General features: G+C 38.2%; 1 protein-coding gene across 1 annotated transcript; it reads right to left on the minus strand.

Annotated features, from left to right (window-relative positions):
- Positions 1-300: 300 nt before the first annotated feature.
- LOC128364301 (GTPase IMAP family member 8-like) lies at positions 301-12,839 on the minus strand. Its single transcript, XM_053324837.1, has 8 exons — positions 12,713-12,839; positions 12,439-12,495; positions 9,177-10,352; positions 7,911-9,048; positions 6,938-7,220; positions 3,316-3,499; positions 2,428-2,530; positions 301-349 (listed from the first exon to the last, which is right to left on the minus strand). The coding sequence occupies exons 1-8, from the start codon at positions 12,837-12,839 to the stop codon at positions 301-303; spliced, it is 3,117 nt and encodes a 1,038-aa protein (XP_053180812.1).
- Between the last annotated feature and the right edge of the window lie 14,914 nt (positions 12,840-27,753).

Raw genomic sequence — 27,753 nt, forward strand, 5'->3', positions numbered from 1 at the left:
TAGTTTGTGAAGCAAGACTCAGGATCAGTCACTAACCAACAGTTCATTCTACATTTGCTTCCAACTCTTTATGTTTAAACCATGACTAACTTTCTTTCTTTCTTTCTCTTTGTTTTCTATTGTTTTCCTTTTCTGTCTTTGTAATTGTCTCAATGTCTCCCTCAATGATCTCTGGGGTATACAGTAAATAAAGGTTACTACCAGGGGCGATACTACAGGATCAGAACTTTAGGGGGGCTCAGCTCCTAATGACAACTTGACATTTAACACCCTGCAAGTGTTTCGAACAGAATATTGAGACTATGGTGGATGGACCTCAATCTGACCCTCTATGGGGGTCCGGCTCCCACTGAAAAAAAGGATATGTAATTTATTCATACGTTTATTTTCACATTTTAACCCTTTAAATTTAAACTAAACCACATGGACACAAACAAACCCTCACTGACCCTTTACTAGTAACCTCAGAATATATTATTAGATGAGCTGACTGAGCTTCAGGAGGTAGAGCAGGTCGTCCACTAATCAGAAGATTGACGGTTTGATTCCCGGCTCCTCTGGTTCACATGTGTTAAAGCATTTTGAATGGTTATATATATAATTACAGTCCACTTACTGTTTAATATATTATCAACTAGGGCTGTCAAACGATTAATTTTTTAAATCGAGATCAATCGCATAATTTCCATAGTTAATCACGATTAATGGTTTTGAATTGCATTTTTTAAATCCTGTTATTTTCCATTTGAAGGCAGTTTTAAGCCCATAATGTAAAGCATTTCTTACCAGAGTGTCTTAACTGGGAATCAATCACGGCTCTGCTGCGACTCTCCAAAATGGTCCTTTGGTGGAGCTGAGGCTGGCTTGGCTGCACCTGGGTGTTTAGCGTGGAGGTGCTAACTCAAACTCCACGTACTCCGGTGGTAGTTAAACTCCGTTTGACACAGGTTGCATTTTACTTTTGACTTGTCAACTGAAGCGTCTGGAAGTGTTTTAAAGTTAAACAAGCCGTTCAAAAGTCCAGTAGCTCTCTTACTTTCCATCAGCGCGGTAGGTTTACTGCAGGAGGCCACTTCAAAGCATAGCGCTACAGCTAGAGGAGCCGTCTACGGGGGAGTAGAAGGGACAAAAAGGCTTGCAACATTAAAATGCGATTTTAAAAAATTAACGCGTTATGGATTGCATTAATCTAATCACGATTAACGCGTTAACGCTGACAGACCTGTTATCAACTAAACAGTTTCATCTCTACTTGTGTTCACATTTTCCTGTTTGAAGAGATCATTAGCAACATCTCAGCTGTGCTCACTTTCAGTTTGACCTCAGAGTGATTAAAGTTCTTTTAATACTCAAACAATTCATCAGCATAATTCTGACGTCTGTTTTTCACCTTGTAGGAAAATAAAGATCATTTCACACTGTTGCTCATTTATGTCATTAAATTAAACTGGAACACAGCGCACATTTAAAACAGCTGGAATCAACATTTTTATACTAAAACATCTCATGACTTCCCTTCAGAGAGCGATCGTCTCCTTTTAGTTTGATTTCATGCTCGAGCTGCAATAATTAGACGATAATCAATTAATCGTTTCAGTCGTATTACAAGCAAACATTTTCTATAATTCTCAGGTCTTCGCTTCTTAAACGTGAAGATTTTATTTTTCTTATGACAGTAAATTAAATATTTTACATTTCTGAACTGTTAGTAGAACAAAATGAGACATGAACACATCTGTCTCTGAGCTGTGGGAAAATATAAAAAGCAGCTTTCACTCATTTTCTGACAATTTGTAGATTAAACAATTAATCGATAATGAAAATAATTGTTAGTTTTAGTCCTGTTTAATACTTGGAGTCACTTTTTCACCAATAAAGTTATTGTGGAAATTTTTTTTAATCTGTTTTCCTTACAATATAATTATATAATATAATGACTTTAATGACTTAGTTTAGTTTAATTTACTACATTTATTTATTGTATGTACACACTCATGGATTGAGGCAGATATATTTCTTTATTGTTTTATTATTATTTTATATATATAAAACTGTGAAGATGATCCTGATGTTGAATCTGTCATCTTTATTTTTTTCTCATTTTTGACACAATAAAGACAATAAAGAGTTAAATGTGTTTTCTACTGCAGCAGCTTCAGGTTCAGCTGTGTTAGAGTGACACCTGCTGGTCACAACATGCAGCCACAACTCCATCTATCTATCTATCTATCTATCTATCTATCTATCTATCTATCACTCTATCTATCTATCTATCACTCTATCACTCTATCTATCTATCTATCACTCTATCACTCTATCACTCTATCTATCTATCTATCTATCTATCACTCTATCCATCTATCTATCTATCACTCTATCTATCTGTCTATCTATCTATCTATCTATCTATCTATCTATCCTTCCTACCTGCCGATGCTGTGGGCCGTCAGCAGGTGAAGCAGCTCGCAGGTTTTCGTTCTCACTGATGAATCTTCGTCCTTAAATAAAACCTCCAGCTGCTCCACAAAACCTGCAGCAACACAAGAAGAGTATGTCAAGTCACATTTATTCACAAAGCACATTTAAACCAAACAGTTTAAACAAAACTAAATAAATAGAAACTGTGATTTACTTTTACTGTAATACTGCATACTACATCACTATAATACTGCAGTACTTTTACTGTAATACTGCATACTACATCACTCATAATACTGCAGTACTTTTACTGTAATACTGCATACTACATCACTATAATACTGCAGTACTTTTACTGTAATACTGCATACTACATCACTCATAATACTGCAGTACTTTTACTGTAATACTGCATACTACATCACTCATAATACTGCAGTACTTTTACTGTAATACTGCATACTACATCACTCATAATACTGCAGTACTTTTACTGTAATACTGCATACTACATCACTATAATACTACAGTACTTTTACTGTAATACTGCATACTACATCACTCATAATACTGCAGTACTTTTACTGTAATACTGCATACTACACCACTCATAATACTGCAGTACTTTTACTGTAATACTGCATACTACATCACTCATAATACTGCAGTACTTTTACTGTAATACTGCATACTACATCACTCATAATACTGCAGTACTTTTACTGTAATACTGCATACTACATCACTCATAATACTGCAGTACTTTTACTGCAGTAGGATTTTTCATGCAGGACTTGTAATGTAGTATTTGTACATATCATGTATTGGTACTTTTACTGCATTAAAGTATCTGAGTACTTCTCCCTGTGTATATTTGCTTCATGCCAGCTGTCTCACCTCCAGTCACAGCCTGGTAGAGCTTCTCCGGGTCGTGCATCAGGTCGCAGAGTGAAGCCAGAGCTCGCTGCTTCCTGTCGGCCTCCAGCTGCTGCAGCTCCCCGAACAGCTGCGGCACCGCGCGCCGCCCGAAGGCCACCGGAGCCCGGCTCGGATCTATGAGCACACCGGCCATGCGGAGCACCTGTGTGGAGCTTAGAAGCAGGTTCAACCCCGGTCACTCAGAAGCTAACCGGGATAATTAATGGAGTCAGCCGAAATGCTGGGCGGCCGTTGCTAGGTAACCGCATGTAAACAACAGGGCATGGTGATGCTGCGTTCACGGCCTCTGTCACAGTCTGGAAACCTGTGGTGAGTTCTATTGGGAAACTAACTGTGGCCGGGAAGTGCAAAACAACAATACAAAATGTGAAACACTTTCACAAAGTTTGAGACAAATTTACATTTTGGAAAACATTTTTACATATCATACAACAAAATTACATTAGCAAAACACTTTAACAAGTCCCGAAACACTGAAACAAATGACACAAACCGGAGAGGGAAAATATCAAATACCAGACGTGACGTGGAAGTGATAAAGTGAGCAGTGACAGTCTGGACACCAGTATGTTTACTCAGCTGTTTAATAAACCACACATATATACGTATACAGGTCTATGAACTAAGCTAGCTGCTACTGTCATGCTATGAACAACACTGAACTGACTCTTCTTCTCTCGACATTTTCACAACTAATCTCTCACTGACTCTACAGCACCACCTGGTGGCGGAATTTATACAACGCTTAACTCATGAATGAACCAACTGCAATGCAAATTAAACCATTAAATGAACTAAATTACACACACAAAATACAAACTTAGAAGTTTTTGGTTAACATACATAAAGACAGAGATCACAGTAGGTTTTATTTAACCCTGTCAAAGAAAACATACATTACATAACAAAACAAATGCATTTCTCATAAACTCTTGGGGCTGCTGACAACAGTTAATGTTGAACACAGAAACTGTGCTTCTCTAAGATAAACTTGTGGGGGTTTTGTGAATTATTTAATTCATTTAATGAATTAATTTGCATTACAGTTGGTTTATTCATGAGTTAAGCGTTGTATAAATTCCGCCACCAGGTGGTGCTGTAGAGTCAGTAAGAAATTAGTTGTGAAAGCTTCAGGTTCAGCTGTGTTAGAGTGACACCTGCTGGTCACAACATGCAGCTGCACCGGCTCTGTGTCTACCTCTGTAGCCGCTTACTAACGGAGCAACTCTGTTCCTGTTCAGTGTCCGGACCTTTAACACAGAACAGTGAGGAGGAATAAAGTAGAAACCGGAGAGCAGCGGCGAGAAATGACGGCAGACTATAACAGAGGTTAAATCGCCCCTGCTGTGTCCTCTCTGTTACATCCTTACGTGAGCCTATATTATATTATATTATATTATATTTATGTTACCTTAACAAATAAAATGGGACAAACATTAACAGTAAAATCACAGAAAGATATTAATATATTCAAATACTAACAAACCAGCAACACATTGTGAAGCTGAAGTTGATGTTAGAGCTTCACCTGCTGGACACAACAGTGTTAAAACACACAGGTGAGGTTCAGAGCATTTTAATAATGTGACTGTGGACAAAATAATAGGAACCCAGTATAACAGGAATAACAGGAATAGTCTGTATGAGTTTTATGAAGTGTGTAATGTTTCATGATCCTGTCAGAAGTGTCTGATGTTCATGTTGGAGGCTGTAGTTTGTTCAGTGTCTTTCAGTCAGTGTTAGTTAGTGAAGGTACTGTGATTACTTACTGACAGCTCTGCTCACACACCTGTCCTCATTTCTGACAAGTTTCCTCCTGTCACATCACAAACATTCACAGAGACTGAGACTCAATGCAGAAACAGTTCTGATGCTGTTTCCAAATATTAACACATGTAACAACCAAACTAACTTATGACTGACTTTTCATCAACTTTACAGTTTAAAATGTTGTTGATAAATAATTAATAACACAATATAATTATTATAATATATTTTTATAATAATTAATGAATTCATAACTTAATTAAAAGAGAAGTTTACATTTTTAGTTTAAATGTTATTTATTTTATTCATATTTGTCAGGATTTTATTTTTATACACTGTATAGCAGTAATATCAGGGTTTACTTGTGATGATATGATGAATGAACTAAAGAAATAAATGTAGAGGTGAATGAAGAGGAGAGTCAGATAAAACAAACTTCCTTCCACAGTGTCTCCTGTGCAGGTAGAAACAAACCTGTCAGCTCTGTTCTGCTTCATCAGTTTATCTGTGTGAAGAGTCTGTTTGACTTCAGCATTAAACATCAGTCCACACTGAACTACAGAGAAAACTCTTTATTCATCTTTCTGCAACAATTATCAAACACACCAAAGATCAAATACAGAAAATATTATCTGAGATTAATATGAGTTATGTCTTAATGTTTGTTAAGAATCCATTTTTAATTGACAAGCAACAAAAAGCAAAGTGTTCATTGTGTATAATGATATTTTTCATAATTTCAATTTATCTGATGAGCAGTTTAAATGATATTCATACTTGTTTAATATTTGCTGTGATATTTTTGATTTCACTGATATTACAAACATCATGTTCTTCATATTCAAAAGAAAAAGATAATTTTAATCACCAAGCAGAGCTTTCAGCGGCTGAACTTCTAAATAATTACACAAACAATAAAGGAAAAGAGAATAAAACACAATAATGCAATAATTGGTAATAAACAGTACAGAAGAAAACAATATAACACAACATGTATATTTAGTACAGATGGAAACTGCGGTTTATAACACCTACCCGCTTATTTAAAACAACAAAAAAAAGCAATACTCAACATATTTGGTTTCAATATTTGATTCTGATTTTTACCAAACTTTACACAAACTGAAACAAAGATCCTGAATGTTGCAGATTCAGCAGTTATCAGTGAGTCAGACCTGCAGCAGTTTTAAACAGAATATTTTACAGAGTTGTTTAGATATTAAAAGTCTGATGTATCACAGACTAAAATCAACATTTTGTCATTTGAAAAAGTTCAACTTCAGGATTTAGTTTATCTTTTAAATACACTTCACTTGACACTAAACAAAGTTCAAATATATCAACAGGAACAGAATTACTGAATGATATTGACTAAAACACAAAACTACTGGCGCTACATAAATAAAGATTGATTGATTGATTGATTGATAATCATCGATCTGTGTTGGTGTATTTACTAAGGGGGGAATGTGAAATACATGTCTTTGATTAAAAAGAGAACTGAGAATAGAGAGAGGAATTTCACTCTTCAAGCGACTGAGATGTGGGTGTGTGAGGATTAGATGGAAAGAGATGTCGTCTTAAATTTGAATCTTTCCTTTTTTATTTCAGGTTGGGTGATGCATCTCAGCTATGATATACTGCACCAGGAATCATCATCCACAAGTTTCTGTATCAATACACTTATTTGTTCTTCATGTTTTTTCTTCAGATTTTCTTTTTCACCTTCATTTTTCACCTTTCTCATTTCCTTTTCCTGTGTTTCCAGTAATTTGCAGATGCTTCTCAGATGCCACATGTTCAACGTTTTCACCAAGTTAATGATTTCCTCTTGATGTTTTTCCCTCTTCTGTTTTTCATCATTGGCTTTTAGTGCCTTTAACAGATCATACTGCTCCTCTTTGTCTTTCAGTTCTTTCTTCTGAGCTTCAAATTCTTTCATGTGTTTCTGTTTGAATTCATTGAACTCTTCAGCTTTCTTTCTGGCTTCATCTTCATTTGTTTTCTTTACATTCTCCAGTTCTTTATTATATTTGTCTTCTAATTCTTTTTTCTCTTTCTCCTCTTGTTCTCTTCTGATTTGATCTTCTTCTTTTCTTTTCTTTTGATCTTCTTCTTTTTCCTTCTTATATTCTTGTTGGAGCTTTTCTATTCTTCTCTGTTCCTCCTCTCGTCTCTGTTCATCTTCTTGATTTCGTTTCTCACACATTTCTTTTTGTTTCTTCTCCCAGTTCTCTCGTTCTTTTCTCATCTCTTCTCTGCTCTCCATCAGCTTTTTATCAATGATTTCTTTTTCTTCTGATTCCGACTTCATCTTTTTCTCCAAAGCTGCAAGTTTCTGTTCCCACTTCTGCCGATCAGTTTCTTCCTGCCTTTTCCTCTTCTTGTCTTCTTCTTCTCTCTCTTCCTGTTCTTTCTTTCTCTGTTCTCGCTCTTTCTGAATCTTTTCCTTCATTTCCTGTTCATATTCATCTTGGAGCTTTTTTATTCTTCTCTGCTCCTCCTCTCGTCTCTGTTCATCTTCTTGCTTTCGTTTCTCCCACATTTCTTTTTGTTTCTTCTCCCAGTTCTCTCGTTCTTTTCTCATCTCTTCTCTGCTCTCCATCAGCTTTTTGTCAATGATTTCTTTTTCTTCTGATTCTAACTTTATGTTGTTCTCCAAAGCTGCAAGTTCCTGTTCCCACTTCTGTCGCTGAATTTCTTCCTGTTCTCTCCTCTTCTTGTCTTCTTCTTCTCTCTCTTCCTGTTCTTTCTTTCTCTGTTCTCGTCCTTTCTGAATCTTTTGCTTCATTTCCTGTTCATATTCTTCTTGGAGCTTTTTTATTCTTCTCTGCTCCTCTTGTCGTCTCTGTTCATCTTCTTGCTTTCTTTTCTCACACATTTCTTTTTGTTTCTTCTCCCAGTCCTCTCGTTCTTTTCTCATCTCTTCTCTGTTCTCCATCAGCTTTTTATCAATGATTTCTTTTTCTTCTGCTTCTGTCTTCATCTTTTTCTCTAAAGCTGCTAGTTCCTGTTCCCACTTCAGTCGCTGAATTTCTTCCTGTTCTCTCCTCTTCTCGTCTTCTTCTTCTCTTTTTTCCTGTGCTTGCTTTCTCTCTTCTCTTTCTTTCTGAATCTTTTCCTCCTTTTCCTGAAGTTGTTTCTCTCTCAGTTCTCTCTCCTGTTCAATCTGTTTTTCTATTTGTCTTTTCGTTGCCTCAATTTCTTCTTCATGTTTTCTTTTAAGATCCTCCCTTTCTCTCTTCATCTCTTCTTCCTTATCCTTCAGGATCTTCTCCATTTCCTTCTTTATTGATGCTTCGGCCTCTTCCAGCATCTCATTGGTGAAGCAGCTGCCACCATTTTTCTTCACCATGGAGTCAATCTTGTTTAACAGTTCACTGACTTGTGTGCGGTTTAGTTTATCTTTATTATTAAACACATGATATCTCCCGTCACAGTCAGCAACCAGCTTCTTAAAGGAATCATCACATTGTTTAATGTATTCTTCAATGGACTTGTCATCCTCCAGTTCATCTCCTCTTGTGAAAAGAATGATGGTGAACTTCTCTGAATCCTTCCCAAAGGCTTCCTTGATGAGTTTTAATGTCTCCTTCTCTTCTGGTGTGAATCTGCCAATCTGTAACACCAACAGGAAGACATGTGGTCCTGGAGCCAGAAGACTGATGCATTTCACCATCTCCTCATTAACCTCTTTGTGGGACAAAGTGGTGTCAAACAGACCAAGAGTGTCGACCACGACGACACGACGACCATCCACTTCACTCTGTGCTTTCTGACACTGTTTGGTGACTGATGTTGGACTTGTTTCAGCTTTAAACTCTTTTCTTCCCAGAATGGTGTTTCCTGAAGAGCTCTTTCCACTACCAGTCTTCCCTATCAGAGCAATCCTGAGACACTCTGAGCTCTGTTTCTCATCATCACCTGTAACATCAAAACAACTGCAGTTACTTTGAATGTTCACAGTTTCTACAGTACAGTGCTGTAGATTCAATAATGCAAGACAGGACATGATTAAGGACAGAAATAAGGCTTCAATTTAAATTACTTACAAGTGATGTTGCTCCTCTTTTTCAGCTTCTCAAGCTCACATTGCTGATCCATGATATGCTTCTCTTGTTGTATGACTTTATCCATCTGGGCATGTGCAAAGGTCCCTGTTGTATAACAACATGGTTTATTTTCAGATTGTCTCATCTTCTCCACAGTATCCAACAACTCAAAGATCTGCTGCTTGTTCTTGATGTTGAGAACAACATATCTTCCTCCACAGCTCTGACAGAGCTCCTGGATGTCTCTGTCCTTTCTTATAAAGTCATCAACAGCTGGAGCTGTAGGATCTGACTCCACAGTGAACAGAATCATGGTGAAGTCATTGACTCGAGAGCTGAACATGTTCTGGATGGTCTTTAACTCTCCCTTGTCTTCATCAGTGAGGGGACCCACAGGTAGGACCAGGATGAAGGCATGGACACCCTCAGGATCACAGAGGGAGATACACCTGAATGATTCCTTCATCACTGCTTCCTGAGGTTTTCCATACAAGGCAGGCAACTCCACCAGAGAAACCTGACGTCCACACACCTCTCCCTGATGTTTAACACACTCTGATGAGCTGGAGACTGAATGAAGCTCTGTCTGACCTAAAATGGCCTTGGCTGCTGAAGTCTTCTCTGCTCCTCTCCTCCCACACAGAACCAGGTTTAAAGACTGTGGTCTTCTGGTCTCTTCAGTGAAGGTGAGGAAGGTTTCTCTGTTTTGTGTAACAATGTTCTCAATGTTCTCCATTAACTGTTTGTGGTCATCTTCAAACATGTTGTAGTATCTTCCTCCACAGTCTTCAGTGAAACTTGTTTCTTTCTCCTTGTGTGTGATGATGACCATGGAGTGTTTAAAAGCATCTTGACCAAACAAACTCAGGATGAACTTCAGTCTTTTTTTGTCATTTTCACTGAACTCAGAAGGTTTCACTAACAGCAGCAGAACATTTGGTCCAGGGAAGCACAGATTCATGAACCTCCTCACTTCTTCTCTCACTGTCTGCTCAGACTGACTGAAGATATCTGAAGTTTTTACTACAGTCAATGGTTTTCCTCTCCACTCTCCACAGGCGGCCACACAGGAGGGATTTTTTTGGTAATGAAATTCTTCTTTCCCAGTAATGAAGTTACCAAGTTTTGTCTTTTTGTCGTCACTTTTCCCGATCAGCACAATCCTCAGTGTAGAGACTGAAAAACAAGGAGAAAAATCACATGACCACAGTTTATACAGTGAGTGTATAAATGTATACTGTATGTTCATATGTGCTTATTGATGCATCTAATTTAATTCAATTTAATACTGCTGTGATTTTCCCATTTTTGTCACTTGTTTGTCTCTCTTTGGTTATTCTTATGTTCACTAAAGAAAAAATAGAAACAATTTAAATAAATAAATCAATATAGTCATCAGATTTTATTATATAAAGGTTACAGTATAAAATAATTTATTCCATCATGGCAGCCTGATGTTTCTGGTGGAATTTCTACTTTTACAGCCTGTGTTTCAGATTTGTATGAAATGATTAATTTCTTCTGATTACAGTAACAGAAATCAAGAGTTCGATTTTTTTGAACACATGGCACTCTAATGTATTTCTTAGTTGTAAACACAGTCATTCGTTCTAAATGAGTGTATTTATGTATACTGTGTGTTTTTATGTGCTTATTTATGCATGCAAGTGTATGGATACATATGTTTATAATACAACGTACAACTCTTACTTTATAATATACAGTTATCTACTTGATATAAAGTCACTGCGTTTGATATGTTATCAAATGTATATGTGTACTTACCTCTCTATGCTTTTGGTGCACTGCATTAATTTAATACACTGCTACATTATATCTAATGCATTTTCTCAGTGATTGCAGTCATTTCATTTTTAATTTTAATTTAATTTAAATTAATTTAATTTAGATTTGTATTAAACGATGAATATGAAGAAAGAAAGAAATTCCTTCTGTTTTAATGAGCAACTTAACTCAGTATTTCACAGACTGTGAAGGTCAGACAGAAACCATATTCATGTTATTTTTTTCACAGAAACTGCATCAATAATTAATTTACAGCCTTCATTGTGGTGGTAAAACCCACAAATATCACTGTAATATTTAGTGTATGTACTGTAGTATTCAATTTAATACTGAGTGAAGAGTGAAATCAGTATTTTCTATTCTGTAGAACAACATAATGTGTTATGCTGGTGATAAAGAGACACTGAGGCTTAAAACGAGCTGCATGAGTTTTATCTCTACCAAACAGACACTGATGTCATAATTCTCATCTCAGTTTAACAGAACATTATCTGTAAAATATTTAATATCTACACGGTCGCCCATAAAGTTGGAATAAAATATTTTTTACCTCTTTCCATGAAGTGATTGTGAAAATGTGATTTATTCTTGATAGATGAAGTGTATATATTCTCTAAATTGTATTGATCAATCTCATTGTACCTGGTCAAAGGTGCGTACTGATTTGTATGAATAGAAAATAAAGACGATGTGTCTGAAAACAAAATGATTCCAACTTTATGGGCAACTGTGTATCAGCGTCCAGACAAACTAATATTTAGCTTTAATTCCTGAAAGATATCTGAGAGGAATCATATTGTTTTTTATAAAAGGAAATGTCCAATACTATCAAGTATTTAGTTTCTCAAGCAGCTCACTTAACCAAATTAATCTCACATACAAAGTAACAACTAGACTAAATGTGAAATGTATTATTTATAATGGTTATTATATTTTTTAAGTTATAAAAGCAGCAGGAAGTGAATTGTATTATTTAGGACTACAAGCAAACAGTCAGGAGGTGTGACAGTAAACTAGGATCTCTCTAAATCTCTTTTTTCCAGTCTTCAAACAACTTTGTCACCTTTTGTGTGAAAAACTAATACAACACTCAATGTCTTCAAGGAGAAACTGTGGGAAAGTGTGCACTGTTATCCACATGTATAGTTCATCATGTGGAGACTACAGAGACACAAAAGAGAGTTGTTGTAGATCAGGGAGGCAGAGTGATGCAGCTGGAGGCTACAGGCTGAATTGACTCACTCAGAAAATATTGATTATGGATTTTATTTAACCTCTGCTGTTTTAAACTAGTGGTACACATGTGTCTTAAATAAGTCAGTGAACAGATTATTTTAGGAACATCTCCAGCTGGAGGACAAAGCTCAGCTGTTACACTAACAAGGAGAATTTGAGATTCAATTAGATGGATGCAGTCGATCCAATTTCAAATAAAACATAATAATAATCTACTTACACTGGTTGTCTGTACATTCAGGTGGTGATGGAGTGTTTGATGTCTGAGTCATGAACCCTGTGAAAAGACAAAAACATCAATTACAGAGCATCAACTTCATCTTATAGACGTCTAATACACATGATAATAATTAGTAAGTTTACTCACTGTTGAAGATGTTTTTCGCTGGATCCAAGAGAGATTTCGACCCTGTAGTAAACCACATTAACTCTTAACTTATTGTTCAAACTTCATCATTTGTATACATCACAGTATAAAATGTTCCTGAACTCACCAGCAGCTCTCATAGGACCAAAGTTGGTCCTGATGCTTCCATGACCACGCGGTAAATCAGGTGTTGTGTCTTTAAATGCTTCACAGCTCACATGATCTCCATCATTTTCATTCACAATTAGATCCATGATCCCTAACAGCTCTGGACGTTCAAGGTTCTTCTGCCAAAATAACTTGGATCTACATTTTCTGATCATGTCTCCTAACTGTGGATGTTTCTCATATTTCTCCAACAAACCTGAACTCTCTTCTCTTTGTGTTGATATCAGTATCAGTGAACGATCAAATGATCGATCACTGAAGAGTTCAAGGATTGATTGTAGTCTCTTCTTGTGTTGCACAGTGAAGTTTTCAGGCTGTAGAACCAGCAGGAACACATGAGGTCCAGGATCAGAGAGACTCACACAGGTTTCTACATGTTCTGTCAGTTTGTGTTGTGAGATGTTTGGATGCAGCAGATCTGGGGTGTTGATGAGAACTATTTCTTTCTTATTCAACTGTCCACTGACTCTCTGACAACGATCTGGTTCTTCCTCAGTGTTGAACACAGTTTCTCCCAGTATGAAGTTCCCCACTGAACTCCTCTCAGACCAGCTGTTCCCCAGCAGAACAACCCTCAGCTCAGACACTGAAATGAAAAGTGATTCAAATCTTATTATTTTAGTAATATTTTCTCTCAGTCTTTTAAATATGGTATTTGGTTTCTTAAATACTTTGCCTGAAATGAAATGAAACACTTAATTCAATTTTATTAAACACTGAAACAATTCTGTTCTATCAGACTCACTCAGAGGTGGCAGATATCCAACACTGCTTCTGCGCTCCCTGGATGGTACATCATCTGTGACTGTAATGATACAGGAATATACAAATTAAATCTTTATTTTATTCACATCAATTAATGGGTCCGCTGGGGGTACTAACAAATGGATCATTCATGGCTGTCTTCTGGTCTGAAAGATATTTTCATCAAGATTACATATTCTACAAAACCAACTAAACTCTAATCATGCCTTTAATATATAAAGACCTGGATGAGCTACAATTCTCTGCTACTGAACTCAAGTTTGTTATTGTGCCAAACACCTTAGAAACACATCAATGATCTAATTAATCTGTATAGCATTACTCTGGCCTCCAGCACCACTGTAAAAAATCTAAGAGTTGTATTTGTCCTTCAATTCCCACATAAAACACATTTCAAAAATCAGAAACATAAAGATATAGAAAACTAGTCCATGCATGGTTAGTTTTAGGCTAAATTACTGCAATTCATTATTACTAGGCTTAAAACATATAGGCCTAGACTGCCAGAATTAATGGCCTCATAAAAGATGTCAGATATAAAAACAGTATAAAGTTTTCTTAACCTGTTCATCAGTAGAGCCCCCACAGACAGGGGCAAGACTGTCTATAAATAAACATATCACAGGGCATTTTAATAAGAAATTCAACAATGGGTTAAGCATAGCTCAGCGGGTAGAGCACCCGCCCCATGTGTTGAGGCTATAGTCCTCATTGCAGGCGACCCCGGTTGGAATCGCGCGCCCAGCAATCTTATCCTGCATGTCATTCCCGCTCTCAAAAAAGCAGTAAAAATATACTTTTAAAAAAAAAGAAGAAATTCAAGAACATAGACACATGGCATGCTTTTTTGTTCAGAAGAAGCTTGTCTAGTAAGCTAGCATAGACATTTCTTGCTAAACTTGACAGAAGTCAAACACCAAGCTCCTAACTGAGGGAGTAGCAAAAAGCAGATTCCTGGGGATTAAGAGGTTAATCAGGCACTGACAATTTGTGAAATGTCAACAATACTAAACTGGCTGCTTTCAAATCCATATCTGACAATCTCAACAAATTCAAAACCTCCATTGATTATTTTACCACCAAATCTGACTATTTGGAAAGCCAGTTGCAATTAAATATTATAATTGATACAGTTCCACATGGAAATGTAGAAACCAAGGAACTCCCTTCTGATCACTAAAAATTTGATCGAGAAATGATAGAAACTGAAAAGCACACAGAACATGGAAATATGATGCAGGGGGGCGGCCTAGATCAACTGAGGCGAAACTATTCTGATTCAAAGACAGAGAAGATGCCCAAAGGCTTGATCATCCTGTACATATACATACATACTTTCCTGTACATATACATACAGTACATATACATATATATATATATATATATATATATATATATATATATATATATATATATATATATATATATATTTACAATGCATATACTTGCACACTGTTTTGCACTTCTCCCGGTATTTATAATGTGTGTTTTTACTGTGTAAGATGTGTGTTTTTATACTACTTTGTGTGTTCTTATTCAACCTGTACTTATTGCGATGTTGCACTGGAACTTAAATTTCCTGAGGGGAACCTCCCCAAGGGATCAATAAAGTTACTATCTATCTATCTATCTATCTATCTATCATATTAATCCTCTTCAGATTTTAATGAATGGCAGCTTGATGAATCAAGCTGAGGTCATATCAATGCCAGAATAATACATCCTGTGTTCTGTGTAAATAGATTATAGTATGCTTTTTATAATCAGGATTAAATACTGAATGAATGATGATGATGAAATGTTTTATGGTAAGAAGCTGGAAATTAGATCCTCAGAGTAGCTGTGATGAATCTGATTGGCTGATACACAAGCCCTCCCCAGGAGAAAAACCAGCTGCACCCATCTGAAACCGGCTTTGCTTGACTTGACTTGTTATGTATTGTTTCAGGTTTTGCTCATCTTTTCTTTTCTTCACCTCACACATTCTTAACTTGGTCAAATTATCTTATTCTTTTAAACTTTAGTTATTCTTTATCAAAGTTTTTGTAATCTTGTAACTTTCGCCAGCAACGTACAGAGAAAAGGCCCTTTAAGTGAACACGTCATTAAGTTTTGCATTAAGCCTGTTTGACATTTTTGATGATTTTGACGTGTGACGCTGAGATCTCTCCAGAAAGTTATTAACTGACCCGGACCACTTAATTATTATGATTTACCCCTCCCTGAGCTACTACCTTATTGTGGCGGAGGGGTTTGTGTGTCCCAATGACCCCAGGAGCTCAGTTGTCAGGGGCTTTTATGCCCCTGGTAGGGTCATGTAAGAAAAATGGTTGGAAAAAGGGCTGCAAGGACAGCAAGGGCTCTGGAAGCAGTCTCCTCGAGAGGGGTTGGACTTTCTTCCACTCTGGAGTTGCCACTGGTGAGAGGCGCCGGGCGGGGGTGCCCCCCGGCTTGGTGCCTGTACGTTGGAATTTACGTTGGAGGGTAGCCTCCCTCCGCCTTGGGGTGGAGGGACGCATCCTGACTGTTGTTTGTGCCTATGGTCCAAACAGCAGCTCAGAGTATCCACCCCTCTTGGACTCCTTGGAGGGGCTGCTGGAAAGCACTCCCCCTGGGGATTCCCTCTTTCTGCTGGGGGACTTCAACGCTCATGTTGGCAACGACAGTGAGACCTGGAGGGGTGTGACTGGGAGGAACGGCCCCCCCGATCTGAACCCGAGCGGTGTTCTGTTGTCAGAGGTGGTCCTGGCTAGTTTTGCGCCCTGGGCGGACCAACAACCACCACCCCCTCCCCAACACAAGCACAATATTGAACTATCTCTGTTATTTTATTACATATGTTATTAAATACAAAAGTTAACAAGACTAGAGAAAGAAATTGTAGTATGTTAACACCAATGTAAAATAAATCCTTCACCACACAAAAATAAGGTGAATAAATGAAATATATTATTATAAATATATTATTTTTTGCATTTTATTTATTTATTGCATTTTCACATAACCCAATAACTTACATGTAGCTATAACAGGTCTGTATTAATTTTATAAATGTATTACTATTTATTTGGAAGCAGCAATTTGTGTTGTGTGGCCTGGGATCATAATCATCACAGGTCAGTCTACCCCCCCCGCCCCCCTTGCTTTTCCTCTGAGAGTGACACTCACAACCTGCTCACAGCCTCTGCAGTCGCAAGTTGATCCCCCGCCCCCTCCCCTTTGCTTTTTCTTCTGACACACACAACCTGTATACATGACTCTCAGCAGCAAGTTGACGTGATAGTAGGGGCGCCTCATCGCACACTACACCAACTTGATGTGGAAATGAGCGGTATTAGTCTAGAAAACTGGCGATTTTGATTTTGAGGACGCACTTTTTTTTTTTTCGAGTGTTGTGCGCCCCCAAGTAGATTGCGCCCTGGGCGGTTGCCCACTTTGCCCATAGCAAAAACCGCCACTGTCTGTTGTTGGACTTCTGCGCTCGCCACAGATTGTCCATAACGAACACCATGTTCAAGCATAAGGGGGTCCATATGTGCACTTGGCACCAGGACACCCTAGGCCGCAGTTCGATGATTGACTTTGTAGTCGTGTCGGTGGACTTGCGGCTGCATGTCTTGAACACTCGCGTGAAGAGAGGGGCGGAGCTGTCAACTGATCACCACCTGGTGGTGAGTTGGCTACGATGGTGGGGGAGGATGCCGGTCAGACCTGCCAGACCCAAACGTATTGTGAGGGTCTGCTGGGAACATCTGGCAGAGTTTCAACTCCCACCTCTGGGAAAGCTTCGACCATGTACCGGGGGAGGCGGGGGACATTGAGTCCGAGTGGGCCATGTTCCGTGCCTCCATTGTTCAGGCAGCCGACCGGAGCTGTGACCGCAAGGTGGTCAGTGCCTGCCGTGGCGGCAATCCCCAAATCCCCTGGTGGACAGCGGTGGTGAGGGATACCGTCAAGCTGAAGAAGGAGTCCTATAGGACCTTATTGGCATGTGGGACTCCGGAGGCAGCAGGCAGGTACCGGCAGGCCAAGCGGAGTGCAGCTACGGCGGTCACTGAGGCAAGAACCAGGACATGGGAGGAGTTTGGTGAGGCCATGGAAAACGACTTCCGGACAGCATCGAAGAGGTTCTGGACCACCATCCTGCGTCTCAGGAGGGGGAAGCAGTGCATCGTCAACACTGTATATGGTGGGGACGGTGTGCTGCTGACCTCGACTCGAGATGTTGTGGATCGGTGGAAGGAATACTTCGAAGACCTCCTCAATCCCACCGACATGCCCTCCGGTAAGGAAGCAGGGCCTGGGGACTCGGGTATGGGCTCTCCTATCTCTGGGGCTGAGGTCGCCGAGGTGGTCAAAAAGTTCCTCGGTGGCAGGGCCCCGGGGGTGGATGAGATCCGCCCCGATTTCCTTAAGACCCTGGATGTTGTGGGGCTGTCATGGTTGACATGACTCTGCAACATCGCATGGACATCGGGGCAGTCAAGGTGTTGAGGGGGTCCGTTTTGGTGACCTCAAGATTGGGTCACTGCTTTTTGTAGATGATGTGGTCCTGTTGGCCTCATCAGACGGTGACCTCCAGCTCTCACTGGATCGGTTTGCTGCAGAGTGTGAAGCGGCTGGGATGAGAATCCCCAGAAAAGGGTGGAGTGCACTCTCCGGGTCGGGGATGAGATCCTGCCCCAAGTGGAGGAGTTCAAGTACCTCGGGGTCTTGTTCACGAGTGAAGGAAGGATGGAGCGTGAGATCGACAGGTGGATCGGTGCGGCGTCTGCAGTAATGCGGACTCTGCACAGATCCGTCGTGGTGAAGAGATAGCTGAGCCGAAAGGCGAAGCTCTCGATTTACCAGTCGATCTTGGATCCTACCCTCACCTCTGGTCATGAGCTTTGGGTAGTGACCGATAGAACAAGATCGCGGGTACATGGCTCGGCTCTCCCTTAGAGAGCCAGCTTAGGCTGCTGCCCCCGTGACCCAACCCCGGATAAAGCGGAAGAAGACGGACGGACGGACATTTTCTTCTCCCTGTATTTTACAAACGCCTCATATCACATTCATTATGATAAATGTACTAAATGGACAGTGTGTATTATCTTGCACATTTGAAAGATACAAACCTCAGTGCGCTGCATTAGTAGATCAGCTGCACTTGAAAAAAAACTTGAGTCACTTCATTGTCTTCAGAGAAATATTTGATTCTAAACAAGCTGTTTGTATGCATCTAAGAAACAAGTCTGATCACACATTCTAGCTAAATGTTGAAAAGGTATCTTTGTCTCTGAGGTATGAAAATAAGCTTTATTCCTCCTAACTGTCACAACATCAGATAAAATATGAATGTCATCTGACAGGTTTTATCTCCTGTGAAAGAAAAGTAGCTGCAGAGATTTCAGTGATTATAAGTATGTAGTATTACAGTAAATGTACTGCAGTATTATAGTGATGTAGTATGCAGTATTACAGTAAAAGTACTGCAGTATTATAGTGATGTAGTATGCAGTATTACACTAAAAGTACTGCAGTATTATGAGTGATGTAGTATGCAGTATTACAGTAAAAGTACTGCAGTATTATAGTGATGTAGTATGCAGTATTATAGTAAAAGTACTGCAGTATTATAGTGATGTAGTATGCAGTATTACAGTAAAAGTACTGCAGTATTATGAGTGATGTAGTATGCAGTATTATAGTAAAAGTAGTGATATATTATTATATATGACATCATTAGATTATTAATAGTGAAGCATCAGTGTTAGAGCAGCATGTTACTGTTGTAGCTGCTGGAGGTGGAGCTAGTTTACACTACTTTATATACAGTTAGCTAGTTTATACTACTTTATATACAGTTAGCTAGTTTATACTACTTTATATACAGTTAGCTAGTTTATACTACTTTATATACAGTTAGCTAGTTTATACTACTTTATATACAGTTAGCTAGTTTACACTACTTTATATACAGTTAGCTAGTTTACACTACTTTATATACAGATAGCTAGTTTAGTCCAGTGGTTCCCAACCTAAGGTTGGGGCCCCTCCAAAGGGTCAGCAGATAAATGTGAGGGCTGCTGAGATGATTAATGGGAAAGAAGAAAAAACAAAGTTCTGATACACAAATGTGTTTTCAGTTTTTGGACTTTTTTCTCTAATCTTAGATTTTTGCTGAAATATTGGATCATTTGAACATTTATTGAAATGAAAGCATGTGAGAAGTTCAGAGGGAAAAATCAGTATTTGGTGGAGCTGTTAACAACTCACAGACATCTGAAATGTGAGCCGACTACACACTGCTGACTGGTTTCATCTTTAACAATGTGTTGTATTTTAAAAGTTTGTTATATTATCCATTGTGTCAAATCTGCATCTGAAAAGTAACTAAAGTTGTTAAATAAATGTAGTGGAGTAGAAAGTAGCATCACATGGAAATACTACAGTAAAGTACAAGTACCTCAAACTGTACTACAGTACAGTGCTTGAGTAAATTAACTTATTGTGTTGTATGTCATTTTCCTCCACTGAGTCTAATCAAATCTGACTGAACTCACCAGGTGTTGCCGTCGCCATAATGTGGTGTAAAACATCAGACTGGTTGATCTGGAGGAGAGAAGAAGAAATAAACAGAGTGCAGCTGCAGTAATGAGCTCATTAAAAAGTGTTAAGGTGACACAAACAGTGGATACTTACTGGTGTCAGTGTTTCTGCTCTGTGTCCTCTTTGAGGAGTCCTGCTGAAGACAAAGAGTCTCTGTCACCAACTTTCCTGAAACAACATCAGATAAAAACATCAAGAGACAGTTTGGGAAAGCTTTGCTCACACTGATTAAACCACTGAGTACACTGACTACAGTAAATGATGTGAACAGACTCACCTGAAGATGATCACTTCACAGACACAGACGTCAGTTTGTGTCCTCGTGCAATTCTACTTTTTCTCTGTTAAATTGTTGCTGCGCCATTAGAACAAGACCGAAAGAGAAAATGAGAGAAAAACATGATTTTTATCACATCATAATCTGCTCTGCATCTCTCCTGCTGCAGTGGGAAGTTCCCTCCAGCCCTCCTCTGCTCCGCTCCTGCCACTCAGTCACACCCACCTCACCAGTTAACCTCATACACCTGGACTCTCTGCTGCAGCTCTTCCACAATCAAACCAGATCATCTAGTGTGTATTCTTTAACTTTTTTTGATTCTGTTTTGCCTTTTTCAGCCTTTGGATTCTGCCTGACTCTTTTATTTGTCTGCCTGTAGGACTGGTGGTATTTCTGGTTTGACCAGCCTGCTTCCCATGTACCTGTCTGTCTCTGACTCATGCATTTGGATCACTGCCATCCGTCATGCACACACTCCTGTCTAAAGAAATAACAAAACCCCAAAAAGTTTGTACATTGAGAGGCAAAAAGACAACCGTCCCTTTTATTCAGAGTTCACAATATTTTTAAATTCACATTTTTAATAAAATGTATCAGTTATTTACACTAATTTTCATTTCTAAACATTTAGAGGTTAAATATGAGGTTAAATAAACAACTGCAATGATTAGTTAATGTAGCCTACAATAACTAAACACATACACAAATGTAAAAGAAAAAATAATAATAATGAGACTACATATTATACTATAATTATAATATAGGCTGCTATTTGCTGAGTAGCCTATAAACTGTACCGTGATGTCAATGCTATTGTGCACTATACAATATTAGTATAATTTAAACATAGCTTACATACATTGTCATGATTTTACCAGAACGTGTGAAAAGAGACAGATTCCCATTCAATCGTATGCTCTGTTCACACCTGACATTAACATCTCTTTATGTGTCTTCAGTCTTACAGCTGAAACACTAATTATCACTGATTTAAGTCACAATAATGAAAACTATACAGTACTGTAGTGAAGTCTATGGTGTTACTGGTATATTATATAATATTAAATCCAACCTGAACCACCTTAAAGTATTTCACACTCTTAGTAATACAAGCATCAACAGAACATGAGATGAAAACAGTCTATTAGAGTCAGATACAATCAGATCTGCAGGAGAGAAGCTGGAAAACAGACTTCACCTCACTCGTTGATGTTAGAGCTCCACCTGCTGGACACAACAGTGTAAAACATACAGAGAGGTTCAGTGGATCATAAAGGATCCCTTGTGACGGCCCTAGACTAACAGGAACTGTGTTGGTCTTCCTCTGCTTCCCATTTTTCTGCCTTTGCTTCCCTCATTCCAGATTTCCTGGATGGTCTGGCTCCTCCCACATCATTATGGGATTGCTGTCACCTGTTTGGAGCCTTTATAAGCTGAGTGACTCCAGGATGGATTCCTCTCTCTCCCTCCTGGAGGTCTGGTGCATTTCAGACCCAACACTGACTCACCGTTTCCATGATGGAGGAAACTAAATAATGCAACAGTTCAGCTCTCACTATCCTGTAGTCTTTATTAGTAAATGTTTCAACAAATGTGTAAGTTAAACTAAAATATTCCACTTCAAGAAAATGTTGATTTAAATTTGAAATAAAAATGTATCTCACTCTTCCTCACAGAGACAAGTTTTGGTTCATACTTAGAACAGCATCAGCAACATCTACAGCAGTTCAGTAATCTTTCACTTTCACTGTTGATAAGTTATAAAAATGAATAAAAAATATTAATATATTGATATAAATTAACAAAAAACCTTCATAGCAGAGTAAGAAGACTTTTCCTTGTTAGATGAAGGTATCTAATGGAGGAAATCTATTTTATTCATTTAGAGTTATTGTTTTAGTTTTGTTTCTATTTGTAATTAAAAAGCAGAAATGTAAATAATTATATTTTACAGATGTTATGTTTGAGTAACATTTCTCTGAATTAATTATTAGATGTTTAGTAGGGCTGGGCGATATGGACAAAATCAAGTATCACGATATATTTGACCAAATACCTCGATATCGATATTACAACGATAATGTAGAGATGACTCTTGGTGCTATTTACACGATGAAATGTTTAATAAATAATCATCAGTAATGTGGATGTAATGACAAAGTGGGTAAAAGATAAATAACAGAACAGTCTGGTAAGTTCAACTCTGATGACATATCACGATATTACGATATCCTAAATCTAAGACGATATCTAGTCTCATATCACGATATCGATATAATATCAATATATTACCCAGCTCTAATTTTTAGGTATTTTAAAGCTACTGTACATGTTCAATAGTTTTTTATGATCCATCTTTAATGAGCATCATAAACTACTGATATCTGACTAAACCGTCCTCTAACAGAAAGGACTCAAATGATGTCAGCAGTTATTTTGACATTTTATTTTGAAATCAAATTCAACACCTGTGTAAGCACATGGCTTTGGTCTCAATATCTGAAATGTAATTCTTAAAGTAAATATTAATTTTAATGAATTCTTATGAATCATCAATGTTTTTCTAGGGTTACACCATGAGACATATTAACTGAGCAAACCTGACTAAGTCTAAAAAACATCAGTTTATGAGTAATTGTTAAGAGCTTCTAACTTTGTCAGGCAGCAGTTGTGATCATCAGGATCTTTCTCTGTAAAACCACTTCCTGTTATATGACCTCCTTCACAAGTTTAACCAAACAGCTTTTTAAATGGTGGTTACACTTTGAGACACTTCAGGTGGTTCCTGATCTCCATGATTCTCCAGATGAAATGTAATATTTAGAACAATAGTATCCCATTAGCTTTATTTAATATAAAAGTTATAATGTAAGATCATGCCAAACTAGTTGATATGGTGTTAGGTAGGAAGGAAGGAAGGAAGGAAGGAAGGAAGGAAGGATGTAAGATCATGCCAAACTAGTTGATATGGTGTTAGGTAGGAAGGAAGGAAGAAGGAAGGAAGGAAGCAAGGAAGGAAGGAAGGAAGGAAGGAAGGAAGGTGTTTTATTGACTATTTACTGTTTTTAAGCAAGTTGAATTATTTGGTACAAAGTTTTTATGGTTACACCACTTAGACATTTTTACCATAATCCTCTAATATATTCTCCTTCCTTCCTTCCTACCTTCCTCCCTCCCTCCCTTCCTTCCTTCCTTTATTCCTTCCTTCCAAAGTTTTTATGGTTACACCACTTAGACATTTTTGCCATAATCCTCTAATGTATTCTCTCTAAATGGATTAAAAGCAGAAATTTGATGCTGGGTCCACAAAAAAAGAATGTGTGAAGTTATTCATACGTTTATTTTCACATTTTAACCCTTTAAATTTAAACTAAACCACATGGACACATAAAAAGTAGCGTCACATCATTGACCCATATATTGGTATAAAACACAGAACAATCACTCTCAGTAGAAATAATAAATATATACATAAGCATGGAGCATAATATATATGGAGCTAGTTATTGTAAGTGTGTGACACAGAGAGGCGAGGAGGCACGACTGAAGGAAAAGACGTTATTTATTGGGGAAATTAACTTCAATCAATAACCTTTTAAGTCTTTGATTCATTTTATATGGAATATCACAGAATTGTACAGTTTAATTAAAAATATAAAATCCCTTTCTCTTTTATTGAGTTTAAAATAAATTAAATTATCTCCATACAGTGTAACAATGGGATTGATTTCCCTCAATAGTCCTCAAAGTCCTGCTCATCAATTCAATGAAAGTATTAATTAAATGTTTGTTAGAATGATCTGATCTTAAATCTTCAATACTCTTTGTTTCTGGTTTCCCTCATTGTGGGTTCTTAAAGGTCTTTGGAGGTTTTAGTTTGTGAAGCAAGACTCAGGATCAGTCACTAACCAACAGTTCATTCTAGATTTGCTTCCAACTCTTTATGTTTAAACCATGACTAACTTTCTTTCTTTCTTTTTGTTTTCTATTGTTTTCCTTTTCTGTCTTTGTAATTGTCTCAATGTCTCCCTCAATGATCTCTGGGGTATAAATAAAGGTTACTACCAGGGGCGATACTATAGGATCAGAACTTTAGGAGGACTCAGCTCCTAATGAGAACTTGACATTTAACACCCTGCAAGTGTTTTCCACAGAATACTGAGAGACTATGGTGAATGGACCTCAATCTGACCCTCTATGGGGGTCCGGCTCACCCTGAAAAAAAGGATATATAAGTTATTCATACGTTTATTTTCACATTTTAACCCTTTAAATTTAAACTAAACCACATGGACACAAACAACCCCTCACTGACCCTTTACTAGTAACCTCAGAATATATTATTAGATGAGCTGACTGAGCTTCAGGAGGTAGAGCAGGTCGTCCACTAATCAGAAGATTGACGGTTTGATTCCCGGCTCCTCTGGTTCACATGTGTTAAAGCACTTTGAATGGTTATATATAGATAATTACAGTCCATTTACTGTTTAATATATTATCAACTAGGGCTGTCAAACGATTAATTTTTTTTAATCAAGATTAATCGCAGAATTTCCATAGTTAATCACAATTAATGGCGTTTTGAATGGCATGTTTAAAATCCTGTTATTTTCCATTTGAAGGCAGTTTTAAGCCCATAATGTAAAGCATTTCTTACCAGAGTGTCTTAACTGGGAATCAATCACGGCTCTGCTGCGACTCCCACACTCCAAAATGGTCCTTTGGTGGAGCTGAGGCTGGCTTGGCTGCACCTGGGTGTTTAGCGTGGAGGTGCTAACTCAAACTCCACGTACTCCGGTGGTAGTTAAACTCCGTTTGACACAGGTTGCATTTTACTTTTGACTTGTCAACTGAAGCGTCTGGAAGTGTTTTAAAGTTAAACAAGCCGTTCAAAAGTCCAGTAGCTCTCTTACTTTCCATCAGCGCGGTAGGTTTACTGCAAGAGGCCACTTCAAAGCATAGCGCTACAGCTAGAGGAGCCGTCTACGGGGGAGTAGAAGGGACAAAAAGGCTTGCAACATTAAAATGCAATTTCAAAAAATTAACGCGTGATGGATTGCATTAATCGAATCGCGATTAACGCGTTAACGCTGACAGCCGTGTTATCAACTAAACAGTTTCATCTCTACTTGTGTTCACATTTTCCTGTTTGAAGAGATCATCAGCAACATCTCAGCTGTGCTCACTTTCAGTTTGACCTCAGAGTGATTCAAGTTCTTTTAATACTCAAACAATTCATCAGCATAATTCTGCTGTCTGTTTTTCACCTCGTAGGAAAATAAAGATCATTTCACACTGTTGCTCATTTACGTCATTAAAATAAACTGGATCTTTGTTCCTGAAAGTGAAGCAGTGTTGAGTGTGAGTGGAAGCGTTGGTGAGCATACCAGCGTCAGCAGGTGAAGCAGCTCGCAGGTTTTCGTTCTCACTGATGAATCTTCGTCCTTAAATAAAACCTCAAGCTGCTCCACAAAACCTGCAGCAACACAAGAAGAGTATGTCAAGTCACATTTATTCAGAAAGCACATTTAAACCAAACAGTTTAAACAAAACTAAATAAATAGATGAGTAAACTGTGATTTACTTTTACTGTAATACTGCATACTACATCACTATAATACTGCAGTACTTTTACTGCAGTAGGATTTTTCATGCAGGACTTGTAATGTAGTATTTGTACATATCTATATTGGTACTTTTACTGCATTAAAGTATCTGAGTACTTCTCCCTGTGTATATCTGCTTCATGCCAGCTGTCTGTCTCACCTCCAGTCACAGCCTGGTAGAGCTTCTCCGGGTCGTGCATCAGGTCGCAGAGTGAAGCCAGAGCTCGCTGCTTCCTGTCGGCCTCCAGCTGCTGCAGCTCCCCGAACAGCTGCGGCACCGCGCGCCGCCCGAAGGCCACCGGAGCCCGGCTCGGATCTATGAGCACACCGGCCATCCGGAGCACCTGTGTGGAGCTTAGAAGCAGGTTCAACCCCGGTCACTCAGAAGCTAACCGGGATAATTAATACAAAATGTGAAACACTTTTACAAAGTTTGAGACAAATTTACATTTTGGAAAACATTTTTACATATCATACAACAAAATTCCATTAGCAAAACACTTGAACAAGTCCCGAAACACTGAAACAAATGACACAAACCGGAGAAGGAAAATATCAAATACCAGACGTGACGTGGAAGTGATAAAGTGAGCGGTGACAGTCTGTACACCAGTATGTTTACTCAGCTGTTTAATAAACCACACATATATACGTATACATGTCTATGAACTAAGCTAGCTGCTACTGTCATGCTGTGAACAACACTGAACTGACTCTTCTTCTCTCGACATTTTCACAACTAATCTCTCACTGACTCTACAGCACCACCTGGTGGCGGAATTTATACAACGCTTAACTCATGAATGAATCAACTGCAATGCAAATTAAACCATTAAATGAACTAAATTACACACACAAAATACAAACTTAGAAGTTTTTGGTTAACATACGTAAAGACAGAGATCACAGTAGGTTTTATTTAACCCTGTCGAAGAAAACATACATTACATAACAAAACAAATGCATTTCTCATAAACTCCTGGGGCTGCTGACAACAGTTAATGTTGAACACAGAAACTGTGCTTCTCTAAGATAAACTTGTGGGGTTTTTGTGAGTAATTTAGTTCATTTAATGAATTAATTTGCATTGCAGTTGGTTCATTCATGAGTTAAGCGTTGTATAAATTCCGCCACCAGGTGGTGCTGTAGAGTCAGTAAGAGATTAGTTGTGAAAGCTTCAGGTTCAGCTGTGTTAGAGTGACACCTGCTGGTCACAACATGCAGCTGCACCGGCTCTGTGCCTACCTCTGTAGCCGCTTACTGACGGAGCAACTCTGTCCCTGTTCAGTGTCCGGACCTTTAACACAGAACAGTGAGGAGGAATAAAGTAGAAACCGGAGAGCAGCGACGAGAAATGACGGCAGACTAGAGGCATTTCTCATAAACTCCATATAATAATTATAATGTATTTTATCATAATTTATTCATACATAATAATTAATAACATGATTAAAAAAGATGTTTACATTTTTAGTATAAATGTTATTTACTCGTATTTGTCAGGATTTCTTTTTTTGAACAGTGTAAGTATAGCAGGAATATCAGGAGTTACTTGGATGATATGATGAATGAACTAGAGAAATAAATGTAGAGGTGGATGAAGAGGAGAGTCAGATAAAACAAACTTCCTTCCACAGTGTCTCCTGTGCAGGTAGAAACAAACCTGTCAGCTCTGTTCTGCTTCATCAGTTTATCTGTGTGAAGAGTCTGTTTGACTTCAGCATTAAACATCAGTCCACACTGAACTACAGAGAAAACACT

This window comes from Scomber japonicus, chromosome 9, assembly GCF_027409825.1.
Source record: "Scomber japonicus isolate fScoJap1 chromosome 9, fScoJap1.pri, whole genome shotgun sequence".
NCBI lineage: Eukaryota > Metazoa > Chordata > Actinopteri > Scombriformes > Scombridae > Scomber > Scomber japonicus.